The sequence below is a fragment of the Penaeus chinensis genome, chromosome 14, assembly GCF_019202785.1.
Source record: "Penaeus chinensis breed Huanghai No. 1 chromosome 14, ASM1920278v2, whole genome shotgun sequence".
NCBI classification, from domain to species: Eukaryota; Metazoa; Arthropoda; class Malacostraca; order Decapoda; family Penaeidae; genus Penaeus; species Penaeus chinensis.
In genome coordinates, this window is record NC_061832.1 from 16658477 (window position 1) to 16677005 (window position 18529).

Here is an 18529-nt window from a genome sequence, read left to right on the forward strand (position 1 = left end):
TTGTTGTTGTTGGTTTACTGCCCAAATTACCATAGAGAAATCATTTGGTGTTATACTGTTGTTAGTTATTTACTTATAACAATAGACGGTCTGTTATTGAACGAAATTTAATGGTTATGATTTTTTTCCAACAAAAAAAATGTTTTTTTTTATGAGAGAAATAAAATTTTTTTGCATGACTGTCATATTAATAATGTGCAGAATAGCAAAAAGTTTTTTAAAAAACTAAAAAATTAACATTAATTTTTTAATAGTTAAAAATAATGTGATTGTGTAGTTATTTTTTTGACAGTAAATTTATAATAGGTTTTAATTTTAAAAAGAAATAGATATGATAATACTAACAATAATAAACAAATTTATAATCACATCAACCAGCACTCTCATTTTATTCACTTTCATCTTGCCTTGCAATTTCCTCATTCTCTATTCTCTTTGTTACCACATTATTCTAAAAAAAGGGGCCAATTTTTGACCGACCCTTGCATTGCTCCTTCAAGAGAAAAGATACCCTTTGGGTTTTGAAGGCACCGAGACGAAGAAGGAGGGGGGAGGAGGAGGGGAGGAGGAGGAGGGAGGGGGGGAAGGGGAGGGGGAGGGGAGGGGAAGGGGGAGGGGGAGGGAAGGGGAGGGGGGAGAGGAGGGAAGGGAGGGGGAGGAAGAGGAAGAGGAAGGGGAGGGGAAGGAAGGCGGAGGTGAGGAGGAGGGGGAGGGAGAAAGAAGAGGATGAGAGACGGAGAAGAGGAGGACGGTGGATAGGAATAGGAGGGGAAGGTAAGGGGGAGGAGGAGGAGGAGGAGGAGGAGGAGGCTGAAGGAAAGATAAAGAAGAAGAAGCAGAAGAAGAAAAAGAAGGAGAAAAAGCAGGAGTAGAGGGGGGGGGGCGGAGGAAGAGGATAAGGAGAAGGAGAAAAGGGGGAAGGAGGAGAAGGAGGAGATAAATAAGGAGAATGGTAAGGAAGAAAAGGAGAAACATTAAGAAAAGGATAGGGAAGGGGAGGAGAAAGATAAAAAAATTGAAGAAAAAAAGGAGAAGAGGAGGAGGAAGAGGAAGAGGAGAATGAAGTAGAAGAAAAAATAGAGGAAGTAGAAGAAGAAAGAAGAGAAAGGAGAAGAGGAGGAAGATGAAGAAGAAGAGGAAGAAAGTGAAGAAGAGGAAGGAAAAGAGGAAGAAGAAATAGAAGAGGAAAGAGAAGAGGACAAAGGACAAGGGGGGAAAGGAGGAGAAGAAGAAAAAGAAAAGGGGGAAATGTACGAAAAAGAAAAAGAGGAGGAGGAGGAGAAGGAGGAGGAGGAGGAAGAGGAAGAGGAAGAGGAAAGAAAAGGAAGAGGAAGTGGAGGAAAAGAGGAGGAAAAGGAAGAAGAAAAGGAAGAAGAAAACGAAAAGGAAGAGGATATGAAGGAGGAGGAAAAGGAATAGGAGGAGGCGGAGGAGAAAAGGAAAAGAAGAAAGAAAAGAGGAGGAAGAAGAAGAAGAAAAGAATAAGAGGAAGAAGAAGAAGAAGAAGAGGAAGAGGAAGAAGAAGAGGAAGAGGAAGAGGAGGCAAACAAAGTCCCTCTTGACACCGAATTCCACACACAAATCCGCTTTTGGATACAACTTAAACCACACTCTATTTCACTTTTATTTGTAGGCTTTCGAATAGACTGCCTTCAGAGATCGTAACTTCTCTTGATAAGTTTAAAAGAGCAGCTAATGTGTTTTTAATAATTTTCTCATTTCTCGTTCTTTCTTAAATGGGTTTTGACTTTAATCATCGATTTCCTTTCCGTGTGGCTCTTTATATGGCTTACATAAGTTAATGATGGATGATTGTGTATCTGATAAATAGTATACAAATTAGTAATGGTGATAATAATGATAATAGTGATAATTATAATAATAATTATGATAATAACAATAACAATAATGATGATGATAATGATGGAAATAATAATAACAATAACAATAATAACGATAAATTAATAATTATGCTAATAATAATAATAATAAATGATAAAAAATAATATTAATATTATAACAATATTTTTTTATATTTGTGTGGTGTGGGTGTTGGTATAGTGGCGGCGGGGGGCGGGGGCTGGTATGTGGGATAAAAATGTGGGGTGTGGGTGTAAGTGCTGGGGGTTGGTATGGGGTGTGGGTATGGGCTGTGGGGTCTGGCCTGTGGGTTAGGGGGAGAGGGGTCGTGCGAAGGTGTGGGTCTGGCCTCATGTGCGGTTTGGCATGAATATTTGATAATTTGCTTTGGATTTTAGGTATAGCATTTCTCCAATCATAACCAAAAAATCAACATCCACAAGAAAAATTTAAAAATATCGTACTTAATCTATTTTATTTTCTTCCTACAGATGGCGATGGATATTTGCTCGAAGCCTACCTGCTGGATTTCAGGTCAAGATCAATAACGAGGTACAAGGCCAAGTAACCACAGGTGGAAGGAAAGGAGGAAAGGTAAGAAGGGGCCTGGGAGTTTTTGAGACACGGACGAGATGCGAGTGGGAGAGAGAGCGAGAGAGAAGAGAGAGAGAGTGAGGAGAGAGTGAGACACAGAGGAGAGAGAGATAGATAGATAGAGAGAGAGAAGTGAAGAGAGAGAGAGAAAGACAGGAGAACGAGAGAGATAGAGATAAATAGATAGCCAGACAGCAAAGCGAGGCAGAGAGAGAGAGAGGATGAGACTAGACTGATGAGAGAGACGAGGATTGAGAGATGAGAGAGAGAAGAGCGAGATAATTAGTTTAGACTGACAAACGGAAGATGAGCGCGAGAGATTGAGAGAGAGAGGAGATGAGAGAGAGAGGAGAGATGCAGAGCGAGAGATGAGAGAGAGCGAGAGGGAGCAGTTAAAAAGAGAAAAGGCATGAAAACGGGGAGAAAGGAAAGGAAAGAAGAAAGACAAGGATAAGGGAGTGAGAGAGAAGAAACAACAGAGAAAGGAGAGAGAAGAATCAACGTCCTAGAGAGGGACAGATGAGAAGAGAGGGAAAACCGGCGGAGTGAGAAGAAACACAAAAAAAGGAAAATAAGAACAGGAGAAAGAGAAGAGAGGAAAAAAAGGGAAAAAGGAATCGTGTAACGACAATACTTCCCTCCTTCTCCTCATGTCACATCTCTTCTCTCCCCCCCTTCCTCTTGCTCCTCTCTACCTCCTCTCCACCGTGTGTGTGTGTGTGTGTACATGTCCCCGCTCGAGAAATTGGTTCTTGGAGATATTGTTCTCAATCAGCTGAAGGCAGATACATTTTCACAACCCTTTAGTGGGCGTTTTGCAATCGGAAGTGCGGCAATCCATCTTTGCAAAGCATTTTTACACCTTCCTTCTCCGATACTGCGCTCATTGTTGTTATGGGTGCTTCGGCACAGGGGTTAGAGCTCTGTTCGAATCTCTGAGAGGTTGAATGAAGCTTGGAATCTCTGAGAGGGGCCGTGAAGCTTTCGAATCTCTGAGAGGGATCGTGAAGCTTCGGATCTCTGAGAAGGACAGTGAAGCTTGGAATAATTGAGACGGACAGTAAGGCTTTAATCTCTGAGAGGGACATGAAGCTTCGGATATTAGAGAGGGACAGTGAATCTTCGAATCTCTGAGAAGGACAGTGAAGCTTCGAATCTTTGAGAACTCGCTCTCGGTGTGTTGTGAAACTTTTCGAACCATAATGCCAGATTCGTAAGGCTTGAGATACAGAAAATAAAACGTAAATAAACGCTTTGAAACGAGAATACGACACACGCAGCGATTGAGATTGGCAAAGACACAAGAAAAAACAGAAGAAAGAAGGGACAAGACAAACAAACCAAAAAACAAACCAGACTAACAAACCCATCCACCAAAACAAAGAATTTCCAAAGAGAGACTCCTTCCAACCCTCCCTCTCCCCCTCCCCTCCCCTCCCCTCCCCCCCTAATTCAACGGAGGTCGTCGTAGCCCTCGTACGGAGTCATGAAGCAGGTCTTTAGGTTGCGTGTCGCCTTGTCGTCGCGGTGTTCTCGCCTGTCGTCCTCGTCTCGGGCCGCCGCCGCCCGAGCCCGAACCCGACCCGGACCCAGAACCCAACCCGGAACCGCAGCAAGGTAGGTGTGGGCGTTTCGTTGTTTGCTTGTTGTGGCTGTTGGTGTTGTTACTTTTCTTTCTTCTTCACGATTTGATACTTTCATCTAACTATTATTATATAGTTTTAATATTCTATTCATATTAATAATTCAAATAATTAACTTATTATTCTTCTAGTAGTTTATAAATGCCTAAAAATATATCAACAATATCTAATAATACATCTTTAAAAATTATTCCTATCAAATTCTTTAAATCTTATACATTTAAATTAAAATAGATCCTACATCACATTGATAATATATCTATTTTGTTTTAATTCTATTCAAAAAATATTGTACTACTTCATATAAATATATTATTTACCCCTAAATCTTCAACCTTTTATCACCCTATTATGTCAGTATTCATAACACTTCCGTGTTATAATATTTTTTGTAAACAAAAAAAAACCTACATTAAAACTCCAACATAACAATAACACAAAACCAAATAAAAATCTACAACTACAATCAATACAAAAAAAACAAAATTAAACAACAACAAAAACAAAATAATACAACAACAATACAGCAACTTTAAAATTAATCAAAAAACATTCACATAACACTAAAACAAATAACAAAAAATTATAAAAAAATTTAAATTAAATAAAAATATGATGTAAATATTATAATAACAAAATATAAGATAAAAAAAATTACTTCTTAAAATGAACATAATATCTATACAATCTTACCAAACTTCACAATTAAATTTTTTAATATTATAACTACCCCCCACCCCCCAAACCCCCACCCCCCCCCTACTCCCACCACCCCCCCCCCCCCCCCCCACCCCCTCCCCCCCCCCCCACCCCCTCCCCCAAATAAAATAATAATTAAACTAAAAAATAATATATTAAAATTTATATATTTACAGAATGATAGTATAACCTCTTTTGTACCCATCTATTCCACAATCCACCTTACACAAACAAACATAACGTCTCTCAATAAACCCACACATACAAAAACCAAATAACATTCTACATTAAACAACGAAGCTCACACTTCAATTTCTACCATTTAACATATCTTTCTCCCACCCCTACCCCCCAACCATTAATACTAAGAAAAATATCATTACCCTCAAACCAAACCACAAACATCATATCTATATTTCCAAATACATAAAATTCTATTAACCGCATTAATTTCATCTGCACTTCCTACATGATACCCTCAATCCTATTAATTGATCTACCTCCCCCCAAAATTTACCACCTACATAACTCATGACCACCCCAACCACCACTCACCCCTCCACACATATCAAAAAAAAAAAAACACACAAAAAAAAAAAACAACAATAACAAAAAAAATCAAACCAAATCAAAAAACCAAAACACACACCCAAAAATACAATCAAACCAACATCAAAAATCAGAAACCAAAACACAAACAAAAAAAACATATCACAAAAACTACATTCAAACATCAATCCAAACAAAAAAACATATAAACTCTAACACAAAAATTAACAACCAAAAACCAAACAAACTTACACTCAAACCAAATTACCAACAACACTTACAACATCACACAAAGATCAACCATAACAACACACCTCCTTACTGTAAACATCACATTCATTCACATCCATCCAACTCTTCAACATAAACACTCTACCTCTTAACCTACCACCCAACATTTACTCCACCCAACTCCACCTCCCACCTTCCCTCTCCTCTTCCTCTCTCTCTCTCCCTCCACCTCCTTTTACTCTTCCCTTGTCCCTCCCTGCCCGTCCCTCTCATTTTTCACCTCCCCTCCCTCCTCCCCTCCCCTCCCTTTCTCTTCTCTTCTTCCCTCCTCCCTCCTCCGCCTTTTGCGTTCGCGTCTCTCTCTCTCCCTCTCCCCTCCCTCTTCCTCTACTCTCTCTCCCCTCCCTCCCTCCCTCCCTTGCCTCACTCTCATTGCTCCTCCCCTTCCCTCCTCCCTTACTCTCTTCTCCTCTCTCCCTCCTCACTCCCTCTTCCTCTCTCTCTTTCTTCCCTCCCTCCTCCATCCCTCCCTCTGCTCCCTCCTCATGCAAGACTCATCCATTAAAACGAGATTGATCTGTTATTTAATTCAAATCTCTTTTCAAAAATGATAATATAAAAAAATCAGTAAAAAAAAAGAAAGCAACGAAAAACCAATTAAAAAATAATGTAAAAAAAGGAGAAAAAAGTAAATACAAAAAAGTTAATAAAAAAGTAAGCCCAGAAAATGAAAAAAGACCGCACATGCAAACAAAATTCAAAACCAGTGAAAAATTGAAAGCAAAAGGATTCATGAGAAGAAGTCGCCACTCGCGCTCTGTAATTCGCACAACCAAACGCCGAGTCGTTGTGCGAATAAGCGAAATCCTAAAGGCAAACAGCAACTCACTTGTTGATGTAATGAGTCTCCAAAAGGGGCGTGGTTTCTGGCACTATAAGAGCCTATGGACGTGATCTCACTATCTTATGGTGAGGAGGATGATGGGGATTGTTCTGAGTGGTCGGGAGAAGAGAGGAGGGAGAGGGGAGAGAAGAAAGAACGAGAGAGAGAGAGAGGGAGAGGGGGAGGGAGAGGGGGAGGGGGAGGAGGAGGGAGGGGAGAGGGGAGGGGGAGGGGGGGGGGGGGGAGGGAGAGGGGGGGAGGGGAGAGGGAGAGGGAGAGGGAGAGAGGGAGAGAAAGGAAGAGGGAGAGGGAGAGGGAGATGGAGAGGGAGAGGGAGAGGGAGGGGAAAAAGAGAGGGGCCCCGGACCGAGAGAGAGAAGAGAAAAGTAGGTCGTGAAGATAGAAGAGAGGGTAAAACAAAACGAAGGCAACATGCTCTCTTTTTTTCTATCATCTATCTATTTTATTCTTTCTCTCTCTTCTCCTCTCTCTCTCCTATTTTTCCCATGCATGTATCTATTGGGGTTTTTATCTATCTCTTGTTCTCTTTTGGCACTCTTCTATATCTCTGTGTATCCCCTGCTTCTCTCTCTCTCTCTTCTCTCTACTCTCTCTCTCTCTCTCTCTCTCTCTCTTCCCCTCTCTTCTCTCCTACACAAGGGCCACACACTACATTGCATAATATATTTTATATATATATATTAATATATTTATATAAAAACACACACACACACACACACACACACACACACACAACATTTATATATATATATATATAATATATATTGATAATAATTATAATAATGCTAGTATCAAAATTAATATTATCTATCCAAAAGGGACCGACCCTTTTATCTTGCAAATTTGCCTTAGTAAAAGATGCACGACACACACGCACACTTATCAGATGTACAAGCGCACCTGTAATCTTCCATCTTGTTGTTTGCAGCAGATATGTACTGCAAAGTGTGCAAATGCATCAAGCACATATGCTACCGTCGAAGGAGGGCCGGGAAGGGAGAGAGAGAGGAGGGAAGGAGGGAAAGAGGGATGAAGGAGGGGAGGAGAGAAGGAGGGATGAAGGAAGGAGGGAGGGAGGGAAGGAGGGATGAAGGGAGGGGGGAAGGAAAAGATAGAGGAGGGAGGGAGGGAAGGGAGAGAGGAGGAGGGTGGGAGGGAGGGAAGGATGAAAGGGGGGAGGGAGGGAAGGGGGTGAAGGAGGGGGAGGGGCGGGTTTTTGAAGGGGGGGGGAAAGGGGAGAGGAAGGGGGGAAAGGAGGGACGGAAGAGGGGAGGGGAGGGAGGGAAGGAAGGAGGAAGGAGGGGAGGAAGAGAGGGGGAGGGAAGAATGAGTGGGAAAAGGGAAAGGGGGGGGAAGGGGGCGGGGCGCGAGGTAGGGGGGGAGGGGGGAGGTAGGGACGGGTACACGAGAAAGGGGGAGGGGGAACGGGGGGAATGTGATGGGGGGGTGAGGACCCGGGGGGCGTGAGGAGTATGAGGGGAAAGCGGGGAAAGGGAGAGAGGGAGGGGGACATGGGGGAGACGAGGGAGGGGAAGGAAGGGCCTTGGGTATGAGAATAGGAGCGAAAAAAAAGAGATAGTAGATAGATACATAGAGAGAGGAGAGAGAGGAGAGAGAAGAGAGAGAGAGAGAGTGAGAGAGGAAGGATTTAGAGAGAGAGAGAGAGAGAAAGAGGGCAGAGAGAGAAATTTTTTATATATTAAAATTATAAAGAGAGAGAGAGAGAGAGAGAGAGAGAGAGCAAGAGCAAGACTGCCATGTACAGGGTGCATAATTTAACATAATGTGGCACGGTATAGGGTTTAATTAAATTTCCCTTAAAAAGAATAATGCACTTGCAGAGCTTTTGAAAAGGAAAGATATCCTTCTTTGATTAAATGGTACCAATGGTTTTAATTTAATTTGTTATGATAAGCAGATGGGTGCGTGCGTGTGCTTGTGCGTGTGGAGACGTAAAAAGAGAAGGGAAGAGGAGAAGGAGAAGGAGAAGGGAAGGAAAAGGAGAAGGAAAAGGGGGAAGTGAAAGGAAGAGAGAGAGATGGTGGAAAAGGGGGAAAGGAAAAGGGAGAGAGGAAGATGCAGAGAAGGAGCAGGAGAGAATCAGAAAGGGAGGGGGGAGACCGAAAGGAAGAGAGATTAACGGAGGGGGAAAGAGGAGAGGGGAGAGAGGAAAGGAGGGGAAAATATATATATATATATTTTATATATTATTATTTTATTTAATTAAAAAAAAAAATTAAAAAAAACTAATTAAAATATATAATATAATATAATATAAAATATATATATCTATTTTATATTATATATATTTTATATAGGAGAGAGAGAGCGAGGAGAGAGAGAGAGAGATAGAGGGGAGGGAGGAGAGGGAGAAGAGAGAGAGAGAGAGAGAGAGAGAAAGAGAGGAGAGAGAGAGAGACCAGAAAGAAGAGAGAGAGAGAGAGGGAGAGGAGGGGAGAGAGAGAGAGAAGAGGGGAGGGGGAAAGAAAAAAAGGGGAAAAAGAGAGGAGGAGGAGAAAAGGGGGAGAAGAGAGAGAAAGGGGGATCGAAAAGAGAGAAAGAGACGAGAGAGGGAAGAGAGAGAGAAAAATAAAGGGAGAGAGAAAGTTAAAGAAGAAGGAAGAGGAACCACGAGACACGCTAAAAAAAAGACAAATATAAACCTCATCAAGTCGTAATTCACATACCATGATATTTATTCAACATATAAAAAAAAAAAAAATATTAAAAATGATGAGTTGGATTAATTAACTACTTCAAACAATCGAACTCTTACCGTCTAGCATTTTTCAATCTTACTTTTTTTTTTTTCTCTCTCCTTTTGGTTTAAGATTATACACCACACACACCACAACACCAACCCACCCCCCCCAATAGGACACAACACACACACACATAGACAAACACACTCACACCTGGGCCACACACCACACCACACATAGTACAACACACACACCAACACAACACACACACACACACACACCCCTCTTTCACACCCCACACACAACACACACACACACACCCACACACCACACACACACACACACATATATATTTTATAATATATATATATAAAATATAATATATCTTTTTATTCTATCTCTTTTTTCTTCGCAAAATCGACAAAAAATATAAGGAATTTCGGATTTTAAAAGCCCACAAGGACAATAAAAAGTCAGGCTTAGGCTTTATCAAAAATATAATTGCAGACTCCGTGTTTGGTCCAGGACAGGCCCCGCGGGGAATTACGTAATTATGTTTGGGCCCAAGTTTTTGTTTGTTTGTGTTTTGGCTCTTGTTTTTTTTTTGTTACTTGAGGAGGGGGGCGAAAGGGGGGTTAATTTCGAGTTTTGGTTTTTGTTCTTTTTTGTCTTTTTTTTCTTTTCTCTCTTTTCTCTCTTCCTCTCTCTCTTCTCTCTTCCTCTCTCTCATCTCTCTCTCTCTCCTTTTTCTCTGTGTGTGTGTATGTGTTGTGGTGTATTTTTGTGTGTGTGTGTGTGTGTGGTGTGTGGTTTTTTGTGTGTGTTTTGTGTGTGTTTCTTTCGTTCTCTCCTCTCTCTCCCCTCTTTTGTCTCTGTTTGCCTTTTCCCCCTCTTCTTTTTCCCCTTTCTCTTTACTTCTCCCTTTCTCTCTTTTTTCTCACTCTCTATTTCCCCTCTCCCTTTCCCCCCCTTCCTCCCTCCTCCCTCCCTCCCTCCCTCCCTCCCCTCCCTCCCCCCTCCTCCCCTTCTCTCTCCCCTCTCTCTCTTCTCCTCTCCCCCTCCTCTTTTCTCCCTCCCCCTGTATATGTGTTTATGTACCCCAAATTTTTTTTGTATGTTTGGATAAGAGTATGTGCATTTTCTGTATGTATGTATGTATGTATGTATGTATATATATATATGTATGCATGAATGTATGTATGTATGTATATATGCATGTATGCATGCATGTATGTATGTATGTATGTATGTATGTATGTATGTATGAGTGCATGTATGTATGTATGTATGTATGTTTGTATGTATATATATGTATGTATGTATGTATGTATGTATGAGTGCATGTGTGTATGTTTGTGCACCTCTGTATAAACCTGAGGAACCAATCCCCATATGAAGATTATTCTCCCTCACAGTCTTTGTGAACCTAATCTCAAGACGTTGAACTTAATCATCTCCGAGAGGCCGCGGGAATAAGAGGTTCAAGCTCTTTCTCATCAAATCCACACCCGGGCTGCCTAATCAGGGCCTGATAGCAATTTTAATCATTTCATTCTGGATTTCGACTTTTTTTTTTTTTTCTTCTTTGATTTTTTTTTTTTTTGCCTTTTGTGTTGTTCTGTTTGTGTGTTTTTTTGTTTGTTTGTGTTTGTGTTTCTCTCTCTCTCTCTATCTCTTTCTCTCTCTCTTTCTCTGTTCTCTCTCTCTTCTCTCTCCTCTCTCTCTCTCCCCCTTCTCTCTCTCTTTTCTGTGTTTCTCTCTTTCTCTCTCTCTCTCTCTCTCTCTCCTCTTTTCCCTCTTTCTTCTTCTTCTCTCTCTACCCCCAAAAAACCCCCCTCTTGTTCTTTGTCTCTCTGCCTCTGGTGTTTCTCTGTCTCTGTCTGTCTGTCTGTTTTTTCTTTTTTTCTTTTTTCTTTGTTTTTCTTTATTTCTTTTTTTTTTTCTATTTTTTTTCTTTTTTTTTCTTTTCTTTTTTTTTTTTCATTTTAAAATCAATTTTTAAAAACCTCCACCAACTCTTCCTACCTCTCTCTCCCATTTTTTAAATCTCTCTCTTTTATAACTCCCAAACCTTCCCTGTCCTCTCTTTCCCCTCTCTACCTCCTTCATCTCCCTTTTCCCATCCCCTCCCCCTCTTTACTCTCTCCCCCCTTCCCCTCACCCTTTTCCCTCTCCCCCTCCCTCCCAAATCCTCTTTTTCTTCCCCCTATCCATCTCCCTCTTTTCCTCTTCCCTCCCCCCCATCCCCCTCTTTTCCTCCCTCTCTCCCTCCCCCTCATCCCCCTCTTTCTCTCCCTCTCTCCTCCCTCCATCCCCCTCTTTTCCCCCCTCTTCCCTCCCTCCCATCTCCCTTTTCTCCTCTCTCCCCCCCTTTCCCATCCCGTCTTTTCTCTCCCCCTCCCTCCCATCCCCCCTCTTTCTCCTCCCTCTCTCCCTCCCTCCCATCTCCCTCTTTCTCCTCCCTCTCTCCCTCCCTCCCATCTCCCTCTTTCTCCTCCCTCTCTCCCTCCCTCCCATCTCCCTCTTTCTCCTCTCTCCCTCCCTTCCATCTCTCTCTTTCTCCCCCCCTCCCCCCTCCATTCCCTCTTTTCCTCCTCTCCCCCCTCCCTCCATCCCCCCTCTTTCTCCCCCCTCTCTCTCCCTCCCATCTCCCTTTTTCCCTCCTCCCTCTTCCCTCCCTCCCATCTCCCTCTTTCTCCTCTCTCCCTCCCTTCCATCTCTCTCTTTCTCCTCTCTCCCTCCCTCCCATCTCTCCCTCCCTCCCATCTCCCTATTTCCCCTCTCTCCCTCCCTCCCAACTCCCTCTTTCTCCTCTCTCCCTCCCTCCCATCTCTCCTTCCCTTCCATCTCCCTCTTTCTCTTCTCTCCCTCCCTCCCATCTCTCTCGTTCCCCAGTAACTTGAGAAACAGTTGCTTTTTGCCAGTCAGCTGCGTCCAAGTTACAAAATGTGTCTGACTCTGGAGGATAGATTTCCAGGCGGTTCCTCTGCTGTGTTCGGGGCTCGATAATCTGCATGTGGAAAAAAGTTGTTGGCGGAGAACAGGGTTGTTTAGTGGTTGTTTTTTGTTTTTGTTTTTGTTTTACTGGTGTTGTTCTTATCTGAGATTCGTGATAAAAAAGATAAAATAAAAAATATGTTGTTCATTTTTCAATATATAATTTCTTGTTTTGATGTTTAATGTTTAAGATTCGTTATCTGTTTTTTTTTTCTTCTTCATATCATTGTTTTTTTATTATATATTTTTTTTTATTTTCATTTTGATTTTCATTAATTACTCAGATATAAAATCTATTACTTATTTTCTATTATCATTATCGACTCTGATGTGGGATGATTCAAATTCAAAATTAATTATCAATTTCGGTATCATTATCATTTGGAATGGTAATTATCTTTAATCCGCAGTTCCTCTCTCTCTCTTCTCTCTTCTCTCTCTCCTCTCTCTCTCTTCTCTCTCTCTTCTCTCTTTTCATTTTCTCTTTCTCTCTCTCTCTCTCTCTTTCTCTCTGTCTCTCTCCAGGTCTCCCCCCTCCCTCTCTCTTCTCTCTCTCTCTCTCCATCTCTCTCTCTCACTCTTCTTCCTCTCCCCTCCCCCCTTTCCTCTCTCCCACTCTCTCCTCTCTCTCTCCCCCCCCCCTCTCTCTTCTATCTCTTCTCTCTCTCATCTCTTTCTCTTTTTTCTCCTTCACCCCTTTTCCCCTTTTTCTCCACCCTCTTTCCCCACTCTTCTCTCTCTCTCTCTCTTTCCTTTTCTCTTTCCCTCTTTCCTCTCTCTTCTCTCTCTTCTATTCACTATCTCTCTCTCTCTCTCTCTCTTTCCCCCCTAAATTCATCTTCTCTCTCTCTTCTCTCTCACTCTCTTCTCTTCACTCTTCTCTCTCTCTCTCTCTCCTCTCTCTCTGCCTCTCCCCCTCCATTCTCTGTTTCTCCCCTTTTCGAGTTCCCTTCCCCCCTTCCCTTTTTCCTCTTCCTCTCCATCTTATCCTTTCTTACTTCTTCCTTCTCCCTATCTTCATCTTCCAATTCCTTTATTATCCTCCCCTCTCTATTTTCTCTCTCCTTTTCTATCTTCCTCTCTTATTTATACCTCTCATTTTCCTCTTTTCTCTCCAATCCTCCTTTCCCTCTCTCTCCTGCCTCTCCTTCCCTCTCTCTCCTCCCTTTCCTTCCGTCTCTCTTCTTCTCTTTCTCTCCTCCGTGTTCCCTCCACGTCTCATTCGTTTATTTTATTTTATTTATTTTACGTTTTTTTTTTTTTTGTCTTTTGTTTTTATTCATAGCTGAGTTTTTATTCAGTTCGATGTCTATAAGAAATGATAAAAAGAAATAGAAATGAGCTTCCTCCTTCCCTCCCCTCTCCCTTCCTCCTTTCATCATCCTCTTCCCTCACTCCTTCTCTCTCTCTACCTTCCTCTTTCGTCCCCTCTCCTTTCCTCTCCTCTCGTCTCTCTTATATTCCTTCACCCTTCCTCCTTCCCTCTTCCCCCTCCTTCCTCTTTCCCTCTCCTTCCCTCGCTCCCACCTTCCTTTTCCCTCTTCCTTCCACCTTTTTTCTCCTTCCTCCTCCCTCTCCCCCTCCTCCCCCTCCCTCCCTTTCCTCCCCCCTCTCTCCCTTCTTCCCTTCCCTCCCCCTGCCTTTCCTTCCTACCTTCTCTCCTCCCCCCCTTTCCCTTCCTTCCCTTCTTCCTCCTCCTTCCTCCCTTCCCTCTCTCCCTTCCTCCCCCTCCTTTCCCCCTTTCTTCTTTCCCCCCCCTCCTTCTTCTACCCTTTCTCCCTCCCTCCCTTCACTCATCCTCCTCCCTCCCTTCCTTCCTCCCCTCCCTCCCCCCCCCTCCTTCCCTCTCCCCTCCCCTCCCCCTCCTTTCCCTCTCCCCCCCCCTTCCCCTTTTCCCCTCCTCCTCCCGCTCTCCATCTCTCTCACAGCCTTGCGAAGTTATCAAGAGGCATTTCGAGTAACGGAACTTCGGGAATTTCGCTCTCAAGGAGGAAGTTGGCGGGTTATACATTCAAATGGAGAGTCAAAAAAAAAAAAAAAAAAAAAAAAAAAAAAAAAAAAAAAAGAGAAAAAAGGAGGATTTTAGAAAACCATAAAAATGAATTTCGAAAAAAAAAGGGAAAAGAATAAAAGAAAAGAAATAAAATTTAAAAAAGAAAAAAAGGAGTTAGAAAAAAGGAAAAAAAAAAGAAAAAAAAAACAAAAAGAAAAAAAACAAAAAAAAAAAGGGGTTACGGGGACAAAAAATAAAAAAAAAACGAAAAAAAAAAAATAAAAGAAAAACAAGAAAAAAAAAAAAATAAAAAAATAAGGGGAGAAAAAAATCAAAAAAAAAGAAAAACAAAAAAAAAAAATAAAAAAAAACAGAAGAAGAAAAAAGAAGATGATTAAAAAAAAAAAAAAAAAAAAAATGAAATAAAAAAAAGAAAAAAAAAGAAAAAAAAATAAAAAAAAAAAAAAAAATGAATAAGGAAGAAAAAAAAAGAAAAAAAGAATATATAAAAAAATAAATCAAAAAAGAAAAAAAAAAAAAAAAAAAAAAGAAAAAAGGGAAAGGTTTAAAACGAAAAGGAATGAAGAGATAAAAGGAGAAGAAAGAGGCGGGAAGAAGGAGGGGAGAGAGAGAGAGAGAGAGATGAGAGAATGAGAGAGAGAAGAGGAGAGAGAGAGGAGAAAGAAGAGAGAGAAGAGAAGAGGAAGAGACAGAGGAAAGAGCGAGAGATAGAGAGAGCGAGAGAGAGAGAGAGAGATAGGAGAGAGGAGGAGAGGAAAGAGAGGACTGAGAGAGGGGAAGGGGGAGAAGAGAGAGAGAGAGGGAGGGGGGAGAGAGAGAGAGATGGAAGAGGGAGAGTGAGAGAGAGAGGAGAAAAGAAAAAAGGAAAAAAAAAGAAAGAAGAGAGAGTGGAGGAAGAGAGAGAGAGAGGGGTGAGGAGAGGAAGAGAGGAAAGAAGGAGAGGGAGAGGAGAGAGAGAGGGGAGAATGGAGAGAGGGAGAGGAGAGGAGAGAGGAGATGGAGATGGGGAGAAGTGAGAGAGCGAGTTGTGAAGAGAGAGAGAGAGAGAAGAGAGAATATTGAGAGGGAAGAGGGAGAGACGAGAGAGGGGGAGAGAGGAGAGGAAAAGGGAGGAGAAGGGGAGAGAGGAAAGAGAGAGAGGGGAGAGGGGAAAGAGTGGGGAGAGGAGAGAGAGAGAAGAGTTTGAGAGAAAAGAGGAGGAGAGGGGGAGAGAGAAGAAGAGAAAGATGAGTGAGAGACGAAGAGGGGAGAAAGAGAGAGAGAGAGAGAGATGAGAGAGAGAGGGGACGAGGAGAGAGAGAGATGAGAGAGAGGAGAGAGAGAAGAAAGGGGGAGAGAAGAGAGTTATGGAGAGAAAAAGGAGAGAAGAGAAAAGAAGGAGATGAGGGTTTGGAATAGAAGGCGAGCGGAGAGAGAGGAGGGGAAGATGGAAGATGTGGGGGAAGAGAAAGTGAGAGGGGAGTTGGGGGAGGGAGAGGTGGGAAGGAGAGAGATGGGAGTTGAGAGAGGTTAGAAGAGTAGAGAGAGGAGAGAGAGAGAGAGAGAGAGGGGAGGAGAGATGGGGAGAGGAGAGAGAGATTGGAAAGGAGAGAGAGGGGATAGAGAGAGAGAGAGAGGACGGGAATGGTGATTGGTAAAAAGATGCGGGGAAAGGAGAGATTAGAGAGAGGAGAAGGAGAGCGAGAGAAGAGAGTGTGATGGAGAGAGAGAGAGAGAGAGAGAGGAGAGCGCGAGTGAGAGAGAGAGAGAGAAGAGCGAGAGTCGAGAGAGAGAGAGAGATTATGGAGAGGAATGGGTGAGCGAGGAGGGAGATGAGAGAGTGAGAGAGAGAGAGAGACTGGGAGGAGAGAGAGGTGAAGAGAGGGAGGAGAGAGCGAGGAGAGGAGGAGGAGAGATGAGAGGAGAGGAGGAGAGAGGATGGAGGAGCGAGGGTGGGTGATGAGTGGAGAGACGAGGCGAGAGAGATTGAGAGAGGAGAAGAGAGTAGCGGAGATGAGATGATGAGGACGAGAGGGAGAGAGAGTCTGAGAGAGAGGAGGAGAGAGAGAAGAGAGAGAAGAGAAGAGGAGAGGAGAGAGAAAGAGAGAGAGAGAATGCGAGAGATAGATAGGATAGAGATTGAGCGAGAGAGGAGAGTGAGAGTGAGAGGAGAGAGAGAGAGCGACAGAGAGAGAGGAGTGGAGAGAGGAGAGAGAGGAGGAGAGAGAGAGAGAGATGGAGAGAGAGAGGGAGAGATGAGAGTGGCGATGAGGGAGGATAGAGATGAGAGAGAGAGAGTGAGGAGAGAGAGAGGAGAGAGGAGAATGAGAGAGAGAGAGGAGAGAGGAGAGGGAGAGAGAGAAGGGAGAGAGACGGAGGAGGATAGAGATGAGATGATGAGAGAGATGAGAGAGAGAGAGAGAGGAGGAGAGAGAGAGACAGAGAGGAGACGAGAGAGATGGGAGGAGGAGAGAGATGGACGAAGAGAGGAGAGAGAGAGAGAGAGGGAGGGAGATGAGGAGAGAGAGAGAGAGAGAGGGAGAGAGGAGAGAGGAGAGAGAGAGAGAGGTGGTAGAGAGTGAGGTTTGGAGGAGAGACGAATGAGAAGGATGCGAGAGAGGGAGGGAGAGAGCCTGAGAGAGCGAGATGAGAGAGGGGAGAGTGAGGGAGAGAGAGAGCGAGGAGAGAGAGGAGGGAGATGATGAGAAGGAGGAGAGAGGATTGAGTGGAGAGACGAGTGAGAGAGAGATGTGAGAGAGAAGAAGAGTAGAAAGGGTGAGTGAGAGCGAGAGAGGAGGGAGAGGAGAGAGGAGAGGTGTAGAGGATGAGAGAGGAGAGAGAGAGAGAAGGGAGAGAGGAGAGAGGAGAGGAGAGTGAGAGAGAGAGAGAGAGAGAGAAGCGAGAGAGAGGAGATGAGAGAGGAGAGAGACGGTGGAGAGAGAGGTAGAGAGAGAGTGGAGAGTGGAGAGGAGTGTGAGAAGATGTGAGGAGAGACGGAGAGAGAGAGGGAGAGAGAGGGGAGAGAGAGAGAGGAGAGGTGAGAGGGAGAGAGAGAGAGAGGAGAGAGAGCGAGAGGAGAGAGAGAGAGAGAGAGAGAGAGAGGAGGAGAACGGGAGAGAGATGAGAGGAGAGAGAGAGGAGAGATGAGACGAGAGAGGAGAGGAGAGTGAGAAGAGACGAGAGATGGGAGATGAGATCTGTCGAGATGAGAAGGCACAGATGAGAGAACTGAGAGCGATTGATGAGAGAGGATGAGAGAGAGGAGAGTGAGAAGAGAGAGAGGAGAGAGATGGGAGGAGAGAGAGAGAGAGTTGCGGGAGAGAGAGAGGAGAGAGGAGAGAGGAGAGAGTCTAGAGAGATGAGAGAGACGAGCAAGAGAGCGAGGAGGAGAGAGTGGGAGAGAGGGCGAGAGAGATGAGAGAGAGGTGAGCGGAGAGAGAGGAGATGTGAGAGAGAGAGGAAGAGGAGATGAGAGAGGAGAGAGAGAGAGGAGAGAGTGAGAGAGAGAGGTGGAGATGAGAGAGAGGAGAGAGAGGAGAGAGCGACGAGTGAGGGAGAGCGAGAGAGAGATGGAGGAGAGAGAGAGAGATGAGGAGGAGAGAGTGAGAGAGAGAGGAGAAAAGAGAGAGAGAGAGAGAGAGGGTGAGAGAGAGATGAGAGAGAGAGATGAGGATGAACGTGAGTGATGAGAGAGAGAGAGAAGAGTGAGACCGGAGAAGCGAGAATGTGATGAGAGGATAGCTGAGAGAGAGAGTAGAGAGAGTAGAGTAGACGAGAGAGAGAGATTGAGAGCTGAGGAGAGGAGCGAGTTATGGAGAGAGTAGAGAGTGGATGAGAGAGAGAGAGTGATGAGAGAGAGTGAGAGGAGAGAGATGGAGAGAGGAAAGATGACGAGATGAGAGAGAGGAGACGAGGAGAGAGAGGAGCGAGAGATAACGAAAAGGGGGAGAGAGGAGAGGGGGAAAGAGGTTTGACAGAGAGAGAGATTTTCCTGATGAGAGAGGAGAGAGAGAGAGCCGAGCGGAGAGAGAGGAGAGATAAGAGAGAGAGAGAGAGATGTGAGAGAGCAGAGACATATTGGGAGATGCGAGAGAGAGAGAGAGTGAGAGGAACAGAATTTAAAAGGATAGAAGGGGAGTAATATAGCAAGATTTAATTTTGAGATGGGGAGGCAGAAGAGGAAAAGTAAAGGTAGAGAAAGGAGAGTATAAAGATACATAGAGAAAGGAGGCGAAAGGTAGAAGGCGGGTCGGGGGGGGGGGGGGGGGGGTGGGCTGTAAGCGTGAGAAGAAAAGATGACTATGAATTCCAACTAATAATAATTGTAATAATATCAGTAATTACAAGAACAACAGGA

The 18529-nt window shown here is 43.7% G+C and overlaps 1 protein-coding gene across 1 annotated transcript in view; it reads left to right on the forward strand.

Moving 5' to 3' along the window:
- Positions 1–8263: 8263 nt before the first annotated feature.
- The window catches only part of LOC125032365 (carbonic anhydrase-related protein 11-like), a 63102-nt gene continuing 52836 nt past the window's right edge, over positions 8264–18529 (forward strand). Inside the window, exon 1 of the mRNA XM_047623460.1 lies at positions 8264–8273. Within this exon, the coding sequence (XP_047479416.1) occupies positions 8264–8273 (10 nt within the window). The remainder of the gene's footprint in view (positions 8274–18529) is intronic.